The 19,684-nt window shown below is 40.1% G+C and overlaps 2 protein-coding genes and 1 long non-coding RNA gene across 4 annotated transcripts in view; all 3 read right to left on the reverse strand.

Moving 5' to 3' along the window:
- The window catches only part of LOC126378798 (uncharacterized), a 145,618-nt gene that overhangs the window by 55,831 nt on the left and 70,103 nt on the right, over positions 1 to 19,684 (reverse strand). The gene's annotated exons all lie outside the window — the stretch shown is intronic.
- LOC126378787 (zinc finger protein 22-like) lies at positions 1,067 to 4,869 on the reverse strand. Its single transcript, XM_050027186.1, has 5 exons — positions 4,670 to 4,869; positions 3,402 to 3,890; positions 2,652 to 2,777; positions 1,937 to 2,062; positions 1,067 to 1,246 (listed from the first exon to the last, which is right to left on the reverse strand). The coding sequence occupies exons 1-5, from the start codon at positions 4,784 to 4,786 to the stop codon at positions 1,112 to 1,114; spliced, it is 993 nt and encodes a 330-aa protein (XP_049883143.1). The 5' UTR covers positions 4,787 to 4,869; the 3' UTR covers positions 1,067 to 1,111.
- Positions 5,482 to 15,170, reverse strand: LOC126378788 (aldo-keto reductase family 1 member B1-like). The gene is made up of 8 exons (XM_050027187.1): positions 15,023 to 15,170; positions 12,551 to 12,693; positions 10,134 to 10,275; positions 9,417 to 9,518; positions 8,249 to 8,341; positions 7,583 to 7,782; positions 6,679 to 6,834; positions 5,482 to 5,712 (listed from the first exon to the last, which is right to left on the reverse strand). Exons 1-8 carry the CDS (start codon positions 15,092 to 15,094, stop codon positions 5,673 to 5,675), a joined length of 948 nt encoding a protein of 315 aa, XP_049883144.1. The 5' UTR covers positions 15,095 to 15,170; the 3' UTR covers positions 5,482 to 5,672.

Here is a 19,684-nt window from a genome sequence, read left to right on the forward strand (position 1 = left end):
TTTAAAAAACTAAAAGTCATGAATTTTGTGATGGAAAACTCCACTTGATATTAACTCAGAATCATGGTCTGAATTATCCCCGTCAGTATTCAGTACGGTGTCACTTAGACCCTGTGTAGATTACTTATAAAAAGTGGCTTACTATTATAACGAAATTGTTAACAGTATTAATAATAACAGTATAATATTAAATTATAACTGCTTATAAGTGTTTTTTTTTTTGTAATTTGTTTATTGTTTAATAAATTTTATTTTATACTTTTTAATGAATTTTTTTGTCCATTGTCACTGTTAAATTATGGACAACCTTATCAAATTGTTTACTTTGTTGTACTTACAAATATTGTAAAATAATATTTTGATGATTTAAATCTGTTTTTTTGTACAAATATTGTAAAATTATTTTTTGATGATTTAAATCTGTAATAAATCGATTTATATTGTGTGCTGAATTAGTCTTTTTTTGATAATTTTAATTGATGTTATTTTCTTGTTTTTGTGTGTGGCGTGCTTATAACCTCTTCTTCTATCGTGTGGGTTTTGAGGTAGATTAGCAACCCCATCAACCGTGGTGTCAGGGTTATTAGGGAGTCCCACATAACCACGTCGTCCCCCCGGGCGGCGTGGTATGCGTAACGCATTTTCCAAAGTTAAAAAAAAATTGAGCCACCAAAGGCCCCTGACATGGCTCATGTAACGACTACTTACTTACATGCAAGTACTTAAGTGCCCAGCAGTGGGACGTATATAGGCTTTATGTTATGTTATTTACTTTTAGGAAGATTAACAGCTGAATAGTACAGTAAATAAAATCACTAGTATCTATATGCGAATTGCTTCGGAAGGCACGTTAAGCCGTTGGTCCCGGCTGCATTAGCAGTCGTTAACAACTACCAATCCGCACTGGGCCCGCGTGGTGGTAATGGGCTGGTGATGATGATGATGAATAAAATAAATTTCAAATTAGTCCTTTTTTTATAAAACAATAAACAAAGAACAATATTAAACAATCATTATTATTATTTATTATTTTTTTATTATTAAACAATTTCTATTCTATTCTAAGTGCGGCCTTGATGGAAAAGTTGTCCATTTGGCCATATGAGTGGCACTATACTTGCATCCTGTCTATGCTTGCGTCAGTGGCCTGCTGTCGGCGGCGCATGCGCCGCTTGTCCGAGTGCGCGCCGTAACGATGTTTGGCGAGGTGGCGGCGAGACTTGAACGATGCTGGGCACAACTCGCACTGTAAAAGATCATCATCGTCATGTAGTCCAAACCGTATTCGGCTACGGCGACTTCTAAATTGCAGCTTCTTTTCCCCGGCTATACAGGTTGTGAGAAGGTGCAGTAGTTTTAGGCGGATGAGACGTTCGTTATGTAAAAATTGACGATTCAAAGTGTTTATGTTACCTACTGTTAGATATTTTTGAATTTGAAAATAACTATCCCGGGTAGAGGATTCGATCCCGGCATCCCGGATCCCGGAATTAGTAATGTAATTAGTGTTGTTCGTGTGAGGGGGGCGCAAACCCAGCTCATCCGCTGGTGGGGATGGATGGATGTTGCTTATTTTTATGTTAATCTGTTACTAATAAATAATAATAATCTTTATTCAAAAAGAAAGTTTACAAAAATGTTTTGATGTCTCTGACACTTAAACTAGACGAATCTGTGTCTCAAGAATCAGCGGCCTCTCCCAAATGGTATCAATGAAATTTTGAACAAAGTAGGTAAATTCTTAGTTACTAGAAAAACTTAACTGTAATTAAGGAGCGTTTTTAATAGGTCTGTTACGAAGCGGTAAAAGGATTTTTAATTTATGAGGAGGGTTGGGACGGGGTTACCAGGTCGCAGACAACCTAACTCCGTAGAGAATTAGGTGAAATTTCAGTGGTCACCCATGATGTCCATCCCCTGGAATCCCATGTGATACCTGAACGCTGGTAGTGTGTCGGTGGCTCTCGATGTGCTGCAGCAGACACTTGCGGCTGAAGTAGGAGGCTGCGCACACGTCGCACACGTACGGACGCTCCCCCGTGTGCACGCGCCGCTCATGGATCTGTTAAGACCTTAACATTATCAATCGTCAAGACAACACAGTCTATGCTACACCCCGGACAGGGGGGTTAAAATGGCCACATTGAAGCAATTCATCCAAGAAAGTAATATTGCTATTTGACATTTGTTTGCATTGCGCACTTACTTTTATAAGCGCAAATGTCAAATAGCAATATTGCTTTTTTAGATGAATTGCTTCGATGTGGCCATTTTAACCCCCCAGTTCATACAAAACACCTCGTTTTACACAGACAATAAATATTGACGTTATCGTAACTTTATAGATCCCTAGTTTGGTTAGGACATTACAGGCTGATCATCTGTCCAAAAGTAAGATGATCCGTGCTTAAGGCACGTGAAGCCGTTGGTCCCGGTTACTACTTACGTAAGTAGTCGTTACATGAGTCATGTCAGGGGCCTTTGGCGGCTCAATAGTAACCCTGACACCACTGTTGATGGGTTTGGTAGGTAATCCACACGATAGAAGAAGCGCCCCGCATTGGGCCCGCGTGGTATCCACCCATAGGGAAGGCCCGTGCCCCAGCAGTGGGAACGTTAATGGGCTGATGATGATGATGATGATGACTTACTATTAACTGCGCGTTGTCTAGAGCGAGATAGTTGCAGTGTTTGCACTTGAGGTCTCTCTCCATCCCATGGTACGATCTACAGTGACGTTTGAGCTGGTTGGATGAAATGAAGCTTTTGCCGCAGAACTAAAAAATAAAATCCCATTAATTATTTTGTTTACTAAGGTTTTTAGCATTCCTGTGATAAGGAGAGATCTCCTCGCATGGTAGTCGATATTTGTTTTTTTTCCCTGCAGATTATAATGCCCATGACGACCTTTTTAATATACTGTTGCGGAGTTCCGTGTGTCCTAAAGTTCGCGGACGAGTGGAATGCAAAGTTGAAGTATGAACTATTTGCTAACGACCTCTGTGGTGCAGTGGTTGAGCGTTGGGCTCACGATCCGGAGGTCCCGGGTTCGAATCCCGGTGGGGACATATCACAGAAATCACTTTGTGATCCATAGTTTGGTTAGGACCTTACAGGCTGATCACCTGATTGTCCGGTTAGATGATCCGTGCTTCGGAAGGCACGTTAAGCCGTTGGTCCCGGTTACTTCTTATTGATGTAAGTGAGTAATCGTTACATGAGTCATGTCAGGGGTCTATGGCGGCTCAATAAATACCCTGACACCAGGGTTGATGGGGTTGGTAGGTAATCCACCTCACAACCCACACGATAGAAGTAGAACTATTTACTCATACTTGTATGGCCCGCGTTTCGCTCACTTGGCCCTTCCAACCTCTTTATTCTGTTCCGTAGGTACTTACTTCACATATAAACTTGAAACCCAAATGTTTCTTCGCGTGATTAATAAAACACGCCCACTTACTGACAGACTTTTTACACACTTTACATTTCACGGGTCCGTTCCGGTCGAAATCTCCTTCAATTAAACTCAAATACAGTTCTCTTTTCTCCTTCCTACTATTTTTCTTTGGCTGAACGCTTAGCGCCTTTGCCTCATTTACTTCTTTCACACCGCCATTTTCTGTTATCCTATCTAATTCAATTTCAATTTTAAATCCGTCAAAATCAAAGCAATCCGTCGCTATATCTTCTAAATAATCATTATTCTGCGTTTGTTCAATATTTTCTTCCTTTAAGCTAGTTTTATTTTCAGGGTTACTTCGTTTATATCCTGATTTTATGAGTTTTCGTTCAGTCAAGTGAGCTTCGTTTCTGAGTTTTAATGATTTGTTAACTGTATATGTGCAATTTGCGCATATTTGTTGCGGCAGACCGTCGTTTGGTTGAATCTGAAAAAAAAATATCGTGCGTGATATCTCTAATTTGGTCATCGTAAGTCCTTCTCGGTCTTCCTTTGCCAGCCCTACCATCAACTTTCGCTTTATATACCGCTTTTGCAATTCTATTATCCTTCATCCGCCTTACGTGTACAAACCAACCTAACATTCCCATTCATTCATTAATTATAAATTATTTAATATTAATACAGCCTCCGTGGTCTAGTGGTTAGAGCGTTAGGCTCACGATCTGGAGGTCCGGGTTCGATTCCCGATGGGGACATTGTCGAAATCACTTTGTGAGACTGTCCTTTGTTTGGAGGACCTTTCAGGCTTGAATCACCTGATTGTCCGAAAAAGTAAGATGATTCCGTGCTTCGGAGGGCACGTTAAGCCGTTGGTCCCGGCTATTAGCCGTAAAAACACCTCCACCAACCCGCAGTGGAGCAGCGTGGTGGAGTATGCTCCATACCCCCTCCGGCTGATTGAGGGGAGGCCTGTGCCCAGCAGTGGGACGTATATAGGCTGTTTATGTAATATTAATATTCACACGCCATATGGTTGAGTGATAGACTTTTTTGTTACAATACGTATTTAATTTTATTTCATTTCATTTCATAACACTCTAACTACTAGACCACAGTGCTTGTTTATTACCCTTAAAACAAAAAAGGACAAAAATATTATGTACTTTTGGCCTTACTGCTAAATAGCAATTTCTTTCACCCCATATTAGGGTGAATCTACTACATACGTACTTACTACTAGAGTATACTTAGGTTATAACTTACTTTTAATCCCGTCGTTAAAGCTAGTACTAGCGAATATCTCTCAATTTGGTCCACATTAACAAATATTGGGCTTAAATTATCTCTACTAAGGCATAATCTGCATACTTCTTCTACCATTTTCACTCCTAATCCCTTTAAAACTTATTTCTAACGCAATTTTCTATATTGTTTACGTAAATAAATACGTGAAACACTTTCTAACAGAGTATAGCCACAATAATACGGCTAAAATAAAAAGTTATGTCATTTAAGAATATGATATCGTTGATATAGGCTTTCTTATTTGGTCACGTTATACACCGTGCGTGACAGCGCGTTCTTTTTTAAATGTCAGACGCAAGGAATTCAAAGTTTACAGCCAGATATTTTTTTAAAGTTAATATAACTAATTTATTATTTTGTGTACTTCTCTACTAATAATATAAAAAATAATAATAATGTATTGAATTAATAGCGTTTTGTAATAGGATTTTATAAACTAAAAAATGTTATTGAAACGAACAAGCCCTTTTAGTACTTCTACTCCATACTAGATGGCGCTAGACGTTAAGAAAAAAAATGTGACCTCTGTTAAGCTGCCGCTGTTTTTACTTGCATTGTAAACTTTGCATAATATTTATTATTACCTATTTATACCTTATTTTTTATTTTGTACCTATATTCTTACAAATAAAGCACTTTGAACTTTGAATATAGTGTAAATTTTTTAACAAAATTAAAATTATAATAATTATTTTATTATTATGGAATTCTATATTTTATATAGGGAAATAGGCGTGAGTAGAAATTATCTTTGTAATGTGTTTGTGCAATAAAATTTATTATTATTAAATACTTTTTGGTACAATATTTTTAGATAGATAGATTAATTATTTATTTATTCTACAGCCACACTTGCATACCTACATACAATACAAATCAACAACAAAACAAACCACAAACAAAATGTTTTTTTAACACAATGTGCATTTTTCACTTCGTAGGAATCTTTCTTGTTTTTTCTTTAATACTCTTCGTGGAATGGATATTCAGGATGGTGAGTGCTGAAACAAAAATAAGTATTATTCTAAATTCAAGCATTTTTTATTTGCTTACAAAATATGGATCAATAATGGACTTTCCCGGTTACGTTTCTCAAAAACAATGTAGATGGCGCTGCCATCTGATGGGTATGCTTCTATGCTGTTCTGGGAGCAAATAAAAAAACATAGAAAACGCTGCTTGTCTTCCCGGGCATGTCGTCAAAACCGACAGAGGGATTGTGTCCTCTAACATGATGGACTAATGTTATGGGCGATAGGCTGGTCCCTTATCACCATAAGGTTTATCATATCCAGCTTACGACATCGTATCAACACTGGCTGCAATTTATCTTTGATTACTTGTGGTGTATGTATGTATGTATGGCGCTGTTAAGCTTTAACAGACACTTAACCTCTCATATGCCGAGATACCAGACACAATAGATTTTACATTGTGTCTGGTCGAGATCCGCGTTCCGGCGTTCGAAAGGTATATCTTTATTTTTGGGTAAAAAAGTGAAAAAATTCTAAAAAAGGCGGATGATTTAGCTCGTGAATCTGGGTTAAAATCAAGTGACATTTTCAATCGCAAAAGTATAGAATTGAAAATAATTAAAAAACAAAACATGAATTTTGCGACAGAAAATTGCACAGTATCGTGGTCTGAATCATCCCTCAAAGTTTTCGTTACGATGTCACTAACACCATCTAAGACCATCATGAGAGATACTTTTTTTTGACGTGACTTATTGTAGAATTGCCGTAGATGTCATTAACTACTTGGCCGGACAAATGGGGAGCGCTGAGGGCTCTCACCCGGTACAACGTTTAAGACAACAGGCCTGAGGGTGCGTCGTCTGAGAGGGAGAATATTTGAAAGAATTAATCGACCCTAGTGGGTCGATAGCGAAGCGCTGAATGAGGGAAATCGTGGACTGCGCCGGCGAGGTCGGTATCGGGGTTCTGAATGGGAGGTACTGTACTTACTCTCCCATGCTGCACAAGCGTCCGTTGCACTCCAGCTCGGCGATGCTCTGCAGGTCCTCAGGAGAGAGCTGGAAGTCCAGCACATCGAAGTTCTGCGCTATACGGTCCTTGTTGACGGACTTCGGGATCACTATCATCCCGCGGTCGATAGCGTATCTAGAAACGATAAAATATAAGCAAGAAAGTCCCTGCTTCTTCTATCGTGTCACTTGTGAGGTGGAGTACCAACCTCATCAACCCTGGCAGGGTTACTATTGAGCCGCCAAAGGCCTCTGACATGGCTCATGTAACGACTACTTATACTTACATCAGTAAGTAACTGGGACCGCTTAACGTGCCTTCCGAAGCACGGATCATCTTATTTTCGGACAATCTGGTGTTCAGCCAGTAATGTTCTTATCAAACTAGGGACCACAAAGTAATTTTTGTGATATGTCCCCACCGGGAATCGAACCCGGGACCTCCGGCGGCCCAACGCTCAACCACTGGACTATAGAGGTCGTTATTCAAGTCCCGGCCACCAGCTTATGTAAAAATTGACGATTCAAAGTGTTACCTATTGAATAAAGATATTTTTGAATTTGAATATAAAAGTTTCTTTAGAAAAAATATTTTTACTTGTAAATATTTCTTCTTTTAATAGAATAGAATAGAAAAAGTTTATTATAAAAGGACGCCACACACACAAAAAAAAAGACAACAACATCATATCAAATTTCCACTAAACAATTACAAAAAAGCAAGACGGATGTTTGTCGAAATGACCATAAGGTGGTGGTGGACGTCCTGAGATAAAAGGGCCTCGTTCAGCACAAGTCGCGGCGTGAACCACGACGCTGATATTATGTGGACCCTGTTGGGTGACGCACGAACATCTTTCTGAGGAGTTTCTTTTCTATCTTACCTGATGAGCACTTGCGGCACGGTCTTCCCGTGTCGGTTGGCGACGCCCTTCAGCCGTAAGTCCTCCATCAGGTTGGGGTCTCCTGGCTTAGCCCAGGGTCTGTCCGGGGACCCTAGAGGCGAGTATGCTGTCACCACGATGCCTTCAGCTTTGCAGTATTCAAACATCTTGTGCTGGTTTAAGTAAGGGTGGACTTCGATCTAGAAGAAGGGTTTCTATTTAAAATAATATAAACTCGCGTTTGATCACAATCCCACCTGATGGTAAGTGACAATGTGATCTAAGGTGGATAACGCTTACCTAGCAAACGGCCTCTGTGGTCCAGTGGTTGAGCGTTAGACTCACCTAGTTTGGTTAGAACATTACAGGCTCATCAACTCTGGTGTCAGGGTTACTATTCAGCCGCCAAAGGCCCCTCACATGACTCATGTAACGACTACGTACTTACATCAGTAAGTAGTAACCGGGATCAACGGCGTAACGTGCCTTCCGAAGCACGGATCATCTTACTTTCGGACAATCAGGTGATCAGCCTGTAATGTCCTAACCAAACTAGGGATCACAAAGTGATTTTTGTGATATGTCCCCACCGGGATTCGGACCCGGGGCCTCCGGATCGTGAGCCCAACGCTCAACCACTGGACCACGTTAAATATGTTTGCATACCTGTTGTACGGCGGGTTTGATCCGGGCATTCTGCAGGATCCTCTCCAGCTGCTTCCTGTTGAAGTTGGAGACGCCGATGCTCTTCACCAGACCCTTAACAAGAATATAACATCTTCATTTGGGCTTTTGGTTTCATAACAGCCTATATACGTCCCACTGCTGGGCACAGGCCTCCCCTCAAACAACCGGAGGGGGTATGGAGCATACTCCACCACGCTGCTCCAATGCGGGTTGGTGAAGGTGTTTTTACGGCTAATAGCCGGGACCAACAGCTTAACGTGCCCTCCGAAGCACGGAATCATCTTACTTTTTCAGACAATCAGGTGATTCAAGCCTGAAAAGTCCTTACCAAACAAAGGGCAGTCTCACAAAGTGATTTCGACCGTGTCCCCATCGGGAATCGAACCCGGGCCTCCAGATCGTGAGCCTGGCGCTCTAACCATTAGACCACGGAGGTTGTGTGTTTTGGTTTCATACAAGACCGTTAACTCGGCCCCAGGGGGGACAGAGCCATCTTCTCTGCCCTCCGCTGGGGCAACTTCTGTTCAAACTCCCACCCCCTATTTTCGGGAAGTGTGGGAGTAAGAAAGAGACAAAAAGTAGCCTATGTCACTCTCCATCTCTTCAACTATCTTCACTTAAAAATGATGTCTATTCGTCGCTCCGTTTTGCCGTGAAAGACGGGCAAACAGACAGACACACCTTCCGAATACATTCCGCTTAGGGACGGTACTGAAAAGTATCGGCGTCCGAAGGACGTAATATACGATCCCGACGACCCGATTACTCTAGCCATAGAGGCAGCCAATCAGCTCGCGACACCAAATACTTCAGAACCCCGATGCCGACCCCGCCGTGGTCGATGATTTCCCTCAATCAGCGCTTATCGCTATCGACCCACTAGGGTCGATTAATTTTTTCAATTATTTTCCCTTTCAGACAACGCCCTGAGCCGAGGTTCGCGCCCCCAGGCCCTCAGGCTTGTTGTCTTAAACGTTGTACCGGGTGAGAACCTTCAGCGCTCCCCATTTGTCCGGCCAAGTAGTTAATGCCATCTGCGGCAAATCCACACTAAGTCACGACAAAAAAAAACTGTGAGGTGTCACACCATCTAAATATTTAGCGCCGCCAGTGCCCTTTGAGAACGGAACCCTAAGTGTATAGTCACCTTGTCAACCAGCTCTTCCATGGCCTTCCACGTGTCTACGATGTCCACTGGGGAGGGTATCGCCTTGTCTTCAGCATCTTTGGGGAAGAGGTCGCCATCTTCCTGAAGAAAGAAGGACTCAAATTGAAACACAAAAAAAATCCTTGTTTTGTGAGAAATTAAATTTGTTTTTTTATTGAATTGATGTGATATGATAATGCATGATAATATATTTTAATTTGTATACCTGAATTATAAGGACAGGATTAGCAGAACGTAGAATGCTACTTAGGTTCTATGACGATCTTGTGACGTAGCGAGTTGGCGCCGCTACTTCAAAAGCGCACCCCTGATGCCGGGCAGCAGCGGTATCAGTACTGGTTGGAGGCCGAGGAAATGGATTGTGGTAGGGCTCTAGCTAGAACATCACCGATTGAGAAATTGGTCGGTGTACTGCGGAACGGAAGGCGATTGGGGCAACCACCGTTCTACACGCCCTATGGAGTAATGGCGATTACTCCACCGACAAGAGCGCAGCTCTTAAATAAAGAGAGAGAGAATTATAAGGTCGAATATGGCGGACATCCTAGCTATAAGATCATTTTGTACCTGTATTCTTACAAATAAAGAACTTTGAACACAAAAATATTTTTATTTACTTGGTACAGTAATATAGCGTGGGTTGCGAGGTGGAATACCAGCCTCATCAACCCTGGCGTCAGGGTTATGATTGCTCACCTTATAAGCCTGCGGCCAATGGATAAGGTAGAGGTCCAGATAGTCCAGCCCGAGGTTCTTCAATGAGGTCTTGACAGCAGGCTCCACCAGGTCGGGCCGGTGGAACGTGCACCACAGCTTCGAGGTGATGAAGATGTCTTCCCTGGGAACGAAAAATTTAACTTAATTGCTATTTTTACAACAGCCTGCGTGGGTAGAGTGTTAGGCTCACAATCTGGAGGTCCGGGTTCGATATCCAATGGGGACTTTGTGAAAATCACTTTAGTAAGATGATTCCGTGCTTCGGAGGGCACGTTAAGCCGTTGGTCCTGGCTATTAGCCGTCACCTCCACCAACCCACAGTGTAGTAGCGTGGTGGAGTACGCTCCATACCCCCTCCGGTTGATTGAGGGGAGGCCTGTGCCCAGCAGAAAAAAAAGAAAAACCAAAATCATATGGCATACTACTGATTTTCATTTAGTACTTTGTTAACCTTACCTTTGTTTTTTGTTTTGTTGTTATATATTTTTTTCCGTTTAAACAATTCACGGCACGGTTTTTTGTTGGCACGTTCAATTCATTTATTACTAATTATAAGCGTAATATGGGTACTGGCAGAATATCAGTGTTGGTGAGAGTGGGCATTCGTACCATACTCTTAGCAACAATATGCTGAGTCAGTCCCATTTCCCTGGGCAGTGTTAGCTACTAGTCATAAATTGTTAAACTTAATTTATGTAAATGCTTTTGTAACCTTCACTGTTTTGGGAATAAAGTTATTCTATTCTATTCTATTCTATTCTAAATCATAAAAATTATAATAATACTAAAAGTAAATAAGTATCCTAAATGAAAGGAGTCAAGATAATATTTATCTCGTCGAAATTGATGATGACACGCTAAATCTAAGTTTAGACTGAGATAATATTAAACTTTATCTGTTATCTCGAGATAATCTTAAAATAATCGACCTTGTAGAGTTTATGAGTTTGCCGTTTTATAGATTGCCTACTTATCTATGCGCCTACTTAATAAACTTTTTATGCTATTTTTTATAGTCCACTTGTAAATCACCTAGAATCACCTAACACCCTGTATACATATGCCCAGGTGATTTACAAGTGGAACACAACATCGTAACGAAAACTTTGAGGGTGATCCGTGATTCCGAGTTGATATCAAGTGGAATTTTCCGTCGCAAAAGTACTTACAGAACTGAAAATAATTTTAAAAAATTCACTCGCGTCAGACAGAGTACTGCGGAAGGCAAGGGGGAAACCACTGCCCTATTTTTCCCTAAAAAAGTTGCATGGAGAATACTACACCGACAAGAGCGTGGCTCTTAAATTAGTGATGTTTTTAACCCCCGTGTTATTCTTTAGTCTATGATATTAGGGTAAACATTGTAGCCATGAGAAGCAGGGTCGTATCACTAGTCTAAAGATTATAATCTGCACTGATTTCTAATATCTATAATATATACAGTTTGCTTATGTAACCTACACGTCAGAGATAATCTCTATTTTAATCTTTGTTTTATAATTATTCCGAGATTATCGTAATATATGGTGTCCTTGATATTATACAGGGTGTTAGTGACATCGTAACGAATACTAATTTTAAATTTTCCGTCTAGATTGAACATCAGCGCTCAAAAAGCGGGACGCAAAGTTACTGTTAATATAGCGACGTTGACAGTACTTTACCTCAGTGTGCGATTAGGCGCCAAACTGGCAACACGGGGAAGTGCGTGGTAAAAACTTCCAAAAATAGAAGCTCAAAGCGAAAAAAGAAGGATGGCACATCATAATTTCTAACAAGCAATGACATTGTGCATGTTATCATAGTATAAATAATTTTCGCAGTAAAACCACCAAAATTATTATTTTAGTTTAAAATACGCTAAAACAAGTACTCCCGGTCAATCCGAGTCGCAGTATAACCCGACCGTACGACAAATTGATGGGATTAACTACTTGGCCGGACAAATGGGGAGCGCTGAAGGCTCCCACCCGGTACAACGTTTAAGACAACAGGCCTGAGGGTGCCCAGTTGGGCGCGAACCTCGGCTCAGGGCGTCGTCTGAGAGGAAAAATATTTGAAAGAATTAATCGACCCTAGTGGGTCGATAGCGGTAAGCGCTGATTGAGGGAGAACATATAAGCCACGACACTTAAACTCACTGTCTCACAAAAAAAAATCAAAATTCAAAAATATTTATTTGTCAAAATTGGCTTACATAGTCATTAGTCAGCGATTTTTGAACGACAAACATTAAATTACATATTATGTAACTAGCTGTAAAACTACTACCACATCGGAATCTGTAACGCTGAGGGAAAGACGTGGCCAGAAAACCTCCCAGCACAGGGCCCTAGTCCTGCTGCTTCATGTTTTCCTTTCTTTTTTTAATCCAGTTTGTATTACGTAACACTCACCTCTTGACGACACCCTGCTGGAACTTCTCAGCCAGCGCCTGCCCCACTTCTGGCTCGTTGAGGTAGATGTGCGCGCAGTCTATGTGACGGTACCCAATGTCGATGGCATCCTTCACCGCCTGAGTGACTTCACCTGGTTTTGACTGAAAGAAATCATAGAAATATGTCAAAGAATGAGGGAATTAGAATCAGAATCAGAATCATTTATTCAACGTAATTAACATGGATAAACTTGTTGAAGGTCAACGCAAGGTGTTGTGGCTGAGGAGAATAAATGACAAGAAACTGCAACAGCAACACATCTTTTAAATCAATGAGGGTACATTACAAGTTATTTAATAACTAGAGGAACACATTACCAGACATTTTTATCATTTAGGTAAATCATTAATCTTATAATAAGCATTTTTACATAAAGTAAGCTTCACGTGAGCTTTAAATTTATTCTCTGACAAATCTAAAATATTACTTATCTGGTATTTTTTTTGTAAAAACGTATACATAACCACAAAAAAATTGAATTTAATTTACTTATTAATCTAGAATTTTGAATAGCAATTTTATTTTTATTCCTTGTATTGTAAGTATGCCTTTCACAGTTTCTCGGAAGGAGAGATACATTTTTACGTACTTACTTACATAATGTTTTCATAAATATATTGATTTGCGACCGTCAGTATATTAATTTCTTTAAGGGTCCAGGCTACAGTCACCGACTCTTCTATCGTGTGGGTTGTGAGGTGGATTACCAACCTCATCAACCCTGGTGTCAGGGTTACTATTGAGCCGCCATAGGCCCCTGACATGACTCATGTGACGACTACTTACTTACATCAGTAAGTAGCTACCGGGACCAACGGCTTAACGTGCCTTCCGAAGCACAGATCATCTTACTTTTTTGACAATGAGGTGATCAGCCTGTAACGTCCTAACCAAACTAGGGATCACAAAGTGATTTTTTGTGATATGTCTCCACCGGCTAGAGTAATCGGGTCGTCGGGATCGTATATTACGTCCTTCGGACGCCGATACTTTTCAGTACCGTCCCTGAGCGGGGTGTATTCGGAAGCCGCAACTACCAGGTGATTTGGGTGGTGCGGAGCAGTCGGGATTGCGTTCAATACTAATCTGCCTAAAAGTTAGTTAATAAAGCTCTTTTAAACTTATGTTAAGTTTTGCGCCTTACTGTCGGGAGTATTTCCAAAGTGGGAACATTCCTGTTAAGTAATAAATAAAACACAAAATAACGTGTTCTTACCGCGTTCAAAAATCAGTCATCCCGTGATCATGGCACTTGCAACAGTGTCCAAATATCGGGAGTCTCATATCCCTGCTTTGAACGCGGTAAGAACCCGTTATTATGTGTTTTAATTATGATAATAACCGCGTTAACTTAAAACAATTCCTGTTAATGGCACATCACTGGTTAATGGAAACACAGATCGAAATAAAAGTGATAAACAGTGAGCAATACTTATGAAATTTGATCAGACTTTGGGAACTAATTAACACTCTTGAATATATATAATGGTTGCAAATTGAAATTAGCAAGTTTGTGTATAATTCAAAGTTAATGTCAAGGCATACCATGATATAAGAAACCCAGGTACGCTCAAAAGTGACAGCTAACATTTCAAGGTTAGCCCAGCTGACGTCATCCCACCCTGCGCCGCCATTTCGTAATAAATAAATTAACGACCTCCGTGGTCCAGGGGTTGAGCGTTGGCCTCACGATCCGGAGCCCCGGCTTCGAATCCCGGTGGGGACGTATCATAAAAATCACTTTGTGCTCCCTAGTTTGGTTAGGACATTACAGGCTGATCACCTGATTGTCCGAAAATAAGATGATCCGTGCTTCGGAAGGCATGTTAAGCCGTTGGTCCCGGTTACTATTTACTGATGTAAGTGAGTAATCGTTACGTGAGCCATGTCAGGGGCCTTTGGCGGCTCAATCATAACCCTGACACCAGGGTTGATGAGGTTGGTATTCCACCTCACAACCCACACGATAGAAGAAGAAGAACATATAACATCAAGCATGTATCTCCTTCCACAACGGCCAACTTTCGCAAAGGCCGGTTATAGGATGGGGTGACCACAAATAAAATAAAAGTTTTCATTTCGAGCTCCTCCGTGCTTCGGAAGGCACGTTAAGCCGTTGGTCCCGGCTGCATTAGCAGTCGTTAATAACCATCAATCCGCACTGGGCCCGCGTGATGGTTTAAGGCCCGATCTCCCTATCCATCCATAGGGAAGGCCCGTGCCCCAGCAGTGGGGACGTTAATGGGTTGATGATGATGATGATGTATCTCCTAATGGGTAAGTAGAGAGGTAAATTGTGTCGCTATCGGCTTATTATGAACGATTAATTCTGTCAAATATAATCTTCTCCGACAAGTTCTTGAGCCGACGACAATTATGTGTGTACCGGAATCAGAATCAATATGATGCTAAGTATTAAGTAATTCTTACCTTCCAAGTACCAAGGCCCAACATAGGACAGCTCTGGCCATTATTAAACGTGATCACAGGAACATTGGCCATTTTAAAACAACTTTAAGACTTCAGAAATTAAAATAAATCTTTTTAATTTTAGTATAAGACGTATACTAGTCCGAGGTTCGCGGCAAACTGAGCAGTGTACGTCGCGACGCCAATATTTATGTAACGATGCTGTATATAGAGTTAAGGAGGCGTTTTGTCGACGCGATATTTCAGTTGCGATTTTTTATCAAGTTAAAAAACGACGACTAACGATATTTCTCAGCAGTGTACTGACATCGACCTATTTACGTGTTCGTTGACGGAATTCACGGAGTTAATTATTAAATTCTTTAGTTAGGTACTAATGTTATAAACTGCATTACAAAGTCGAATTGGGACTGCCTGTAATGTCTATGTAATTTGTGTTAATAAATAAATAATAAAATTACTGCTGGCAACATCATCTCCCTAGCATTGTCTCGGTTTTCACAGGGTCCGCTTACTTAACCTGAAGATTTAACAGGTCCGGTTTTTTACAGAAGCGACTGCCTGTCTGACCTTCCGACCCGCGAAGGGAAAACCAATCCAATACAGGTAAGGTCACCTCCGAAAATGAATTTCACGGGTATGTGGGTTTCCTCACGATGTTTTCCTTCACCGCTGAGCACGTGATAATCATTTATGATCCAAACATGAATTCGAAAATAACTATCATCAACCTGCGACCTCAAAGTGAGAGGCAAGAGTTCTACCAACTGGGCTCCTATAAAATGCAATAATATACAATTATAAATTACATTCCGTGCTTCGGAAGGCACGTTAAGCCGTTGGTCCCGGATACTACTTACTGATGTAAGTAAGTAGTCGTTACATGAGCCATGTTAGGGGCCTTTGGCGGCTCAATAGTAACCCTGACACAAGGGTTGATGTGGTTGGTACTCCATCTCACAACCCACACGATAAGAAGAAGAAGATAGATTACATTGAATAAATCCGTAATAATAATATAAAAGCAAATGTTAAGATTAATAATATTTACTTGTTAAGTTTGTAGTATTTGTTAAATAGTTTTTAGATTGTACCTATTATATTAAAAATATATAAATATTAAAGCAAATACTTAATATTATATGTATGTTTGTCAAGTGACATTAAGTAGGTAACTCAACCATAACCAACCTTGACTTCCAGGTGTTGCGACTAAAAGTCGATCAATAAAAGTCGCGCAGTCGCACTGGCAACGCGCCCTTTTAAATCGTTACCACTGAGTTTGATTTAATCTTTTCATCAGTTGTTTCAGCCGCACGCATGTTTTGAATCTTAAAAGCAATAGGTTAGTTTCCAACTAGTCAAATCAGTTACTTTTTATTAAACGTCAAAACACGAAATCACTATGGAATTTGTATGAAAAAGCACACTGTGACGTCATAGAAAAAGTGGTAAAATGTCGGACTTATATTACGTTTTTCTTCATTAAAATTCATAAATAAGTTAAATAGAAGAAAGAAAATGATTATCTTTAGTTTTAGATCTGTCTTTATTAAGTAATCAGAATTTCATAATTTATTTTGAATCTTGTATACGACCCAATTCTTATAACACTTATTCTATCGTATGGGTTGTCATTACCAACCCCATCAACCCTGGTGTCAGGGTTACTATTGAGCCGCTAAAGGCCCCTGACATGGCTCATGTAACGACTACTCACTTACACCAGTAAGTAGTAACCGGGACTAATGGCTTAGCACGGATCATCTTAATTTTAAAGATCTTGTGTCTTACCAAACAAACAGTCTCACAAAGTAATTTCGACAATGTCCCCATCGGGAATCGAACCCGGACATCCAGATCGTGAGCCTAACGCGCTAACTACGGAGGCTGATGATAAAACACGTCAATAAAAATTCTGATGTCACGGTAGGTAATGTTCCACACGCTTTATAAGTGAAGCAAGGTCATTATATTTCCATACTATGATTGGCAACATGGTATAGGAAAACCAGGTACTTATAATAATAATAATCATTTATTTCGGACTCATCCACATTGATTACATCCATATTTGTTAGTAAAATTGCAAGCTTACAAAACTAGTGTTAGTAACATACAAATATATTAAAAATGGCAAGTCCGGATGGACTCCCCGACGCTGGCGGCCAATCATACGACTGCGTGCAGCCGAATCCAGCGAGCCAGCATCGGAGAGTCCCACCGGTCAACTAGCGCGCGCAGGATGGTGTTGGGACTGTCGCGCGTGCGGCGCAGGATGGAAGCGCACCGCTTTCGCATGATGGCTGCAAATCCGTCCGTGACTTATGCTCAAAAGTGACAGCTAACATTTCAAGGTTAGCCCAGCTGACGTCATCCCGCTCTGCGTTGCCATTTCGTAAAAAATAAATTACCCACGACCAATGTTTTTATAAACTACTTTGCATGGAAACAACTTTGCATGGAAATTTTGAACTTTTAGTAAAAGATTTCAAAATTTCCGCGTCAGTGGAAACTCGGTCTAATACTGTGATTGATACCTATTAAGTATTGTAACACATCTACACTGCCTTTTGATATGAACTACCTACCTAAGTTTCTTTTTTAAATAAACGTTATGATAAACAATAAAAAAAAAATTACTTACTTACAGTTGTAATGATTTTTATATATGTGACTAGCAATAGTAATTAAATACGTTAGTTAGTAAGTAATTCACTTAATTTTCAATACTTAGTAAAATTTACGTCCTTGGAATGTTGGAGATACCAATTTAATGGTAACACAGTGGTAACAATTACGTTATCAAAATTTTAGCAATGGCGGCTTGTCATAGGATTGAGCACTTGGTTTTGTTATAAGTGGTAAAAATAATACACATAAACTCACGTCTATTTCCCACCGGGATAAGCAGTGATTATGGAATTCCATTTGCTTCGATCCTGAAATACTAAATTTACTTACATAAAAATAACAAAAATAGATTTTTCCAATAGGCACGCTTAAAGTTTGGCAGCCAGTCAAAATACCTATGTTATTTTTCAGTAAAACTCTACGATATAGACGATTATTATTTATCGGTATCGACCCACTAGGGTCGATTAATCCTTTCAAATATTCTTCCTCTCAGACGACGCCCTGAGCCGAGGTTCGCGCCCAACTGGGCACCCTCAGGCCTGTTGTCTTAAACGTTGTACCGGGTGAGAGCCTTCAGGGCTCCCCATTTGTCCGGCCAAGTAGTTAATGCCATCTGCGGCAAATCTACAATAAGTCATGTCAAAAAAAATCTGCCTTAGCCTATGCTAAGGAATAATACTACGTATAGAACGGCAACTCTCCGCTCCCCACCAGCGTCTGAGCTAGGTTTACCTCACCCCCCGAACATAGTTTAGACTTGAATTGTATGGTGTCAGACGTCACACACACAGATGCGCGTGTACGATAACTTCAATGTGTAGTGTCTGTGTAAAACTAGGTTGTTTGTATGAAGTGTCCGTGGTGTGCTAAAGGTTAGGTAGGTAATAAAGTTCTTTTTACTTACTTATTGGCCCCGATTCCTGCAGACACCGCCTAATTTTATTTTAGGTTATATCCGTCATTTTCGTATCCGTCGAAAAGGAAAGGGACGGATGATTCACAGCTCTTAATTTTAGGTAGAATGAGTAAATGAATGAATAACCCCGGCGAATCAAAAGGTACGTCGCTGGTATGCATTCCGTTTGACGTGCTGTCTACTTAACTTTGTCGGGTTATTGACGGATGTAAAATTTTTAGACGGTTGGTTTAGATTTGTGCTTAAAATTGACGTGTGTTCCATAAATTTTATGCTTGTCGATTACCCGTCCCTTTCCTTTTCGGCGGATAAGAAAATGACAGATATATTAACTTAAAATAAAATTAGATGGTATTTACAGGAATTAGCACCATTACTTACATAAGTTTTGCGCCTTTTATATATATAAATTATATAGTTCCACTCAATGCATACATACATACATACATAAACTCACGCCCGTAATCCCTAATGGGGTGGGCAGAGCCACAAGAAATCAAAGACAACTTGCAGTCACTGTTGATACGATGTCGTAAGCTGGTTATGATAAACCTTAAAAACCCAATGCTATTTTATAAAACTGTAAAAACTGAACACTGTCTCTCAAGATACAGGTGTCCTAGTTTGAGAGACAGGGTTACCTTCTGCTTTTAAATAGCCACCAACAAAATTATATTTTATTATTAATGTAAGTAACGTTTAATAATATGTAAATTGTTATTGCTGTGTGTGAAATAAATTGTATTTATTTATTTATTTTTATAAACAAATACCCATGGTAACATAAAAAAACGCTTTCGTTAGATTTATTTTTGTTTATTTTAAAAAGTATTTATTTATTATGTAATTTTAAACTAATTCACAGCAACGATTCGTCCCCCCCTCACCTGAAAAAAAAATACAACTTTTATGAGTTTTAATTAAAACACATAATAACGGGTTCTTACCGCGTTTAAATGGGGATATGTGACTCCCGATATTTCGACACTGTTGCAAGTGCCATGATCACGGGATGACATAATGATGATGATGATGGGATATTTTATGAGTTTTAATTCACTTTTGGATCATCAGATAATACTTAAGGCTAGTTTCCAACAAGTCAAATC

This window comes from Pectinophora gossypiella, chromosome 27, assembly GCF_024362695.1.
Source record: "Pectinophora gossypiella chromosome 27, ilPecGoss1.1, whole genome shotgun sequence".
In the NCBI taxonomy this organism is placed as follows: Eukaryota; Metazoa; Arthropoda; class Insecta; order Lepidoptera; family Gelechiidae; genus Pectinophora; species Pectinophora gossypiella.

What these genes read in the sequence shown, in the direction of transcription:
- LOC126378787 (XM_050027186.1), bottom strand. Translation starts at nt 4,786, where the DNA reads ATGGTAGAAGAAGTATGCAGATTATGCCTTAGTAGAGATAATTTAAGC. An exon ending in CTTTAACGACGGGATTAAAA is followed by an intron (nt 3,891 to 4,669) that starts GTAAGTTATAAC and finishes TTTTTTTTTCAG; the next exon opens with ATTCAACCAAACGACGGTCT. An exon ending in GTTTCAAGTTTATATGTGAA is followed by an intron (nt 2,778 to 3,401) that starts GTAAGTACCTAC and finishes TTTATTTTTTAG; the next exon opens with TTCTGCGGCAAAAGCTTCAT.
- LOC126378788 (XM_050027187.1), bottom strand. Translation starts at nt 15,094, where the DNA reads ATGGCCAATGTTCCTGTGATCACGTTTAATAATGGCCAGAGCTGTCCT. An exon ending in GTGCCGCAAGTGCTCATCAG is followed by an intron (nt 6,835 to 7,582) that starts GTAAGATAGAAA and finishes TATCGTTTCTAG; the next exon opens with ATACGCTATCGACCGCGGGA. An exon ending in CGCTTGTGCAGCATGGGAGA is followed by an intron (nt 5,713 to 6,678) that starts GTAAGTACAGTA and finishes TTTTTGTTTCAG; the next exon opens with CACTCACCATCCTGAATATC.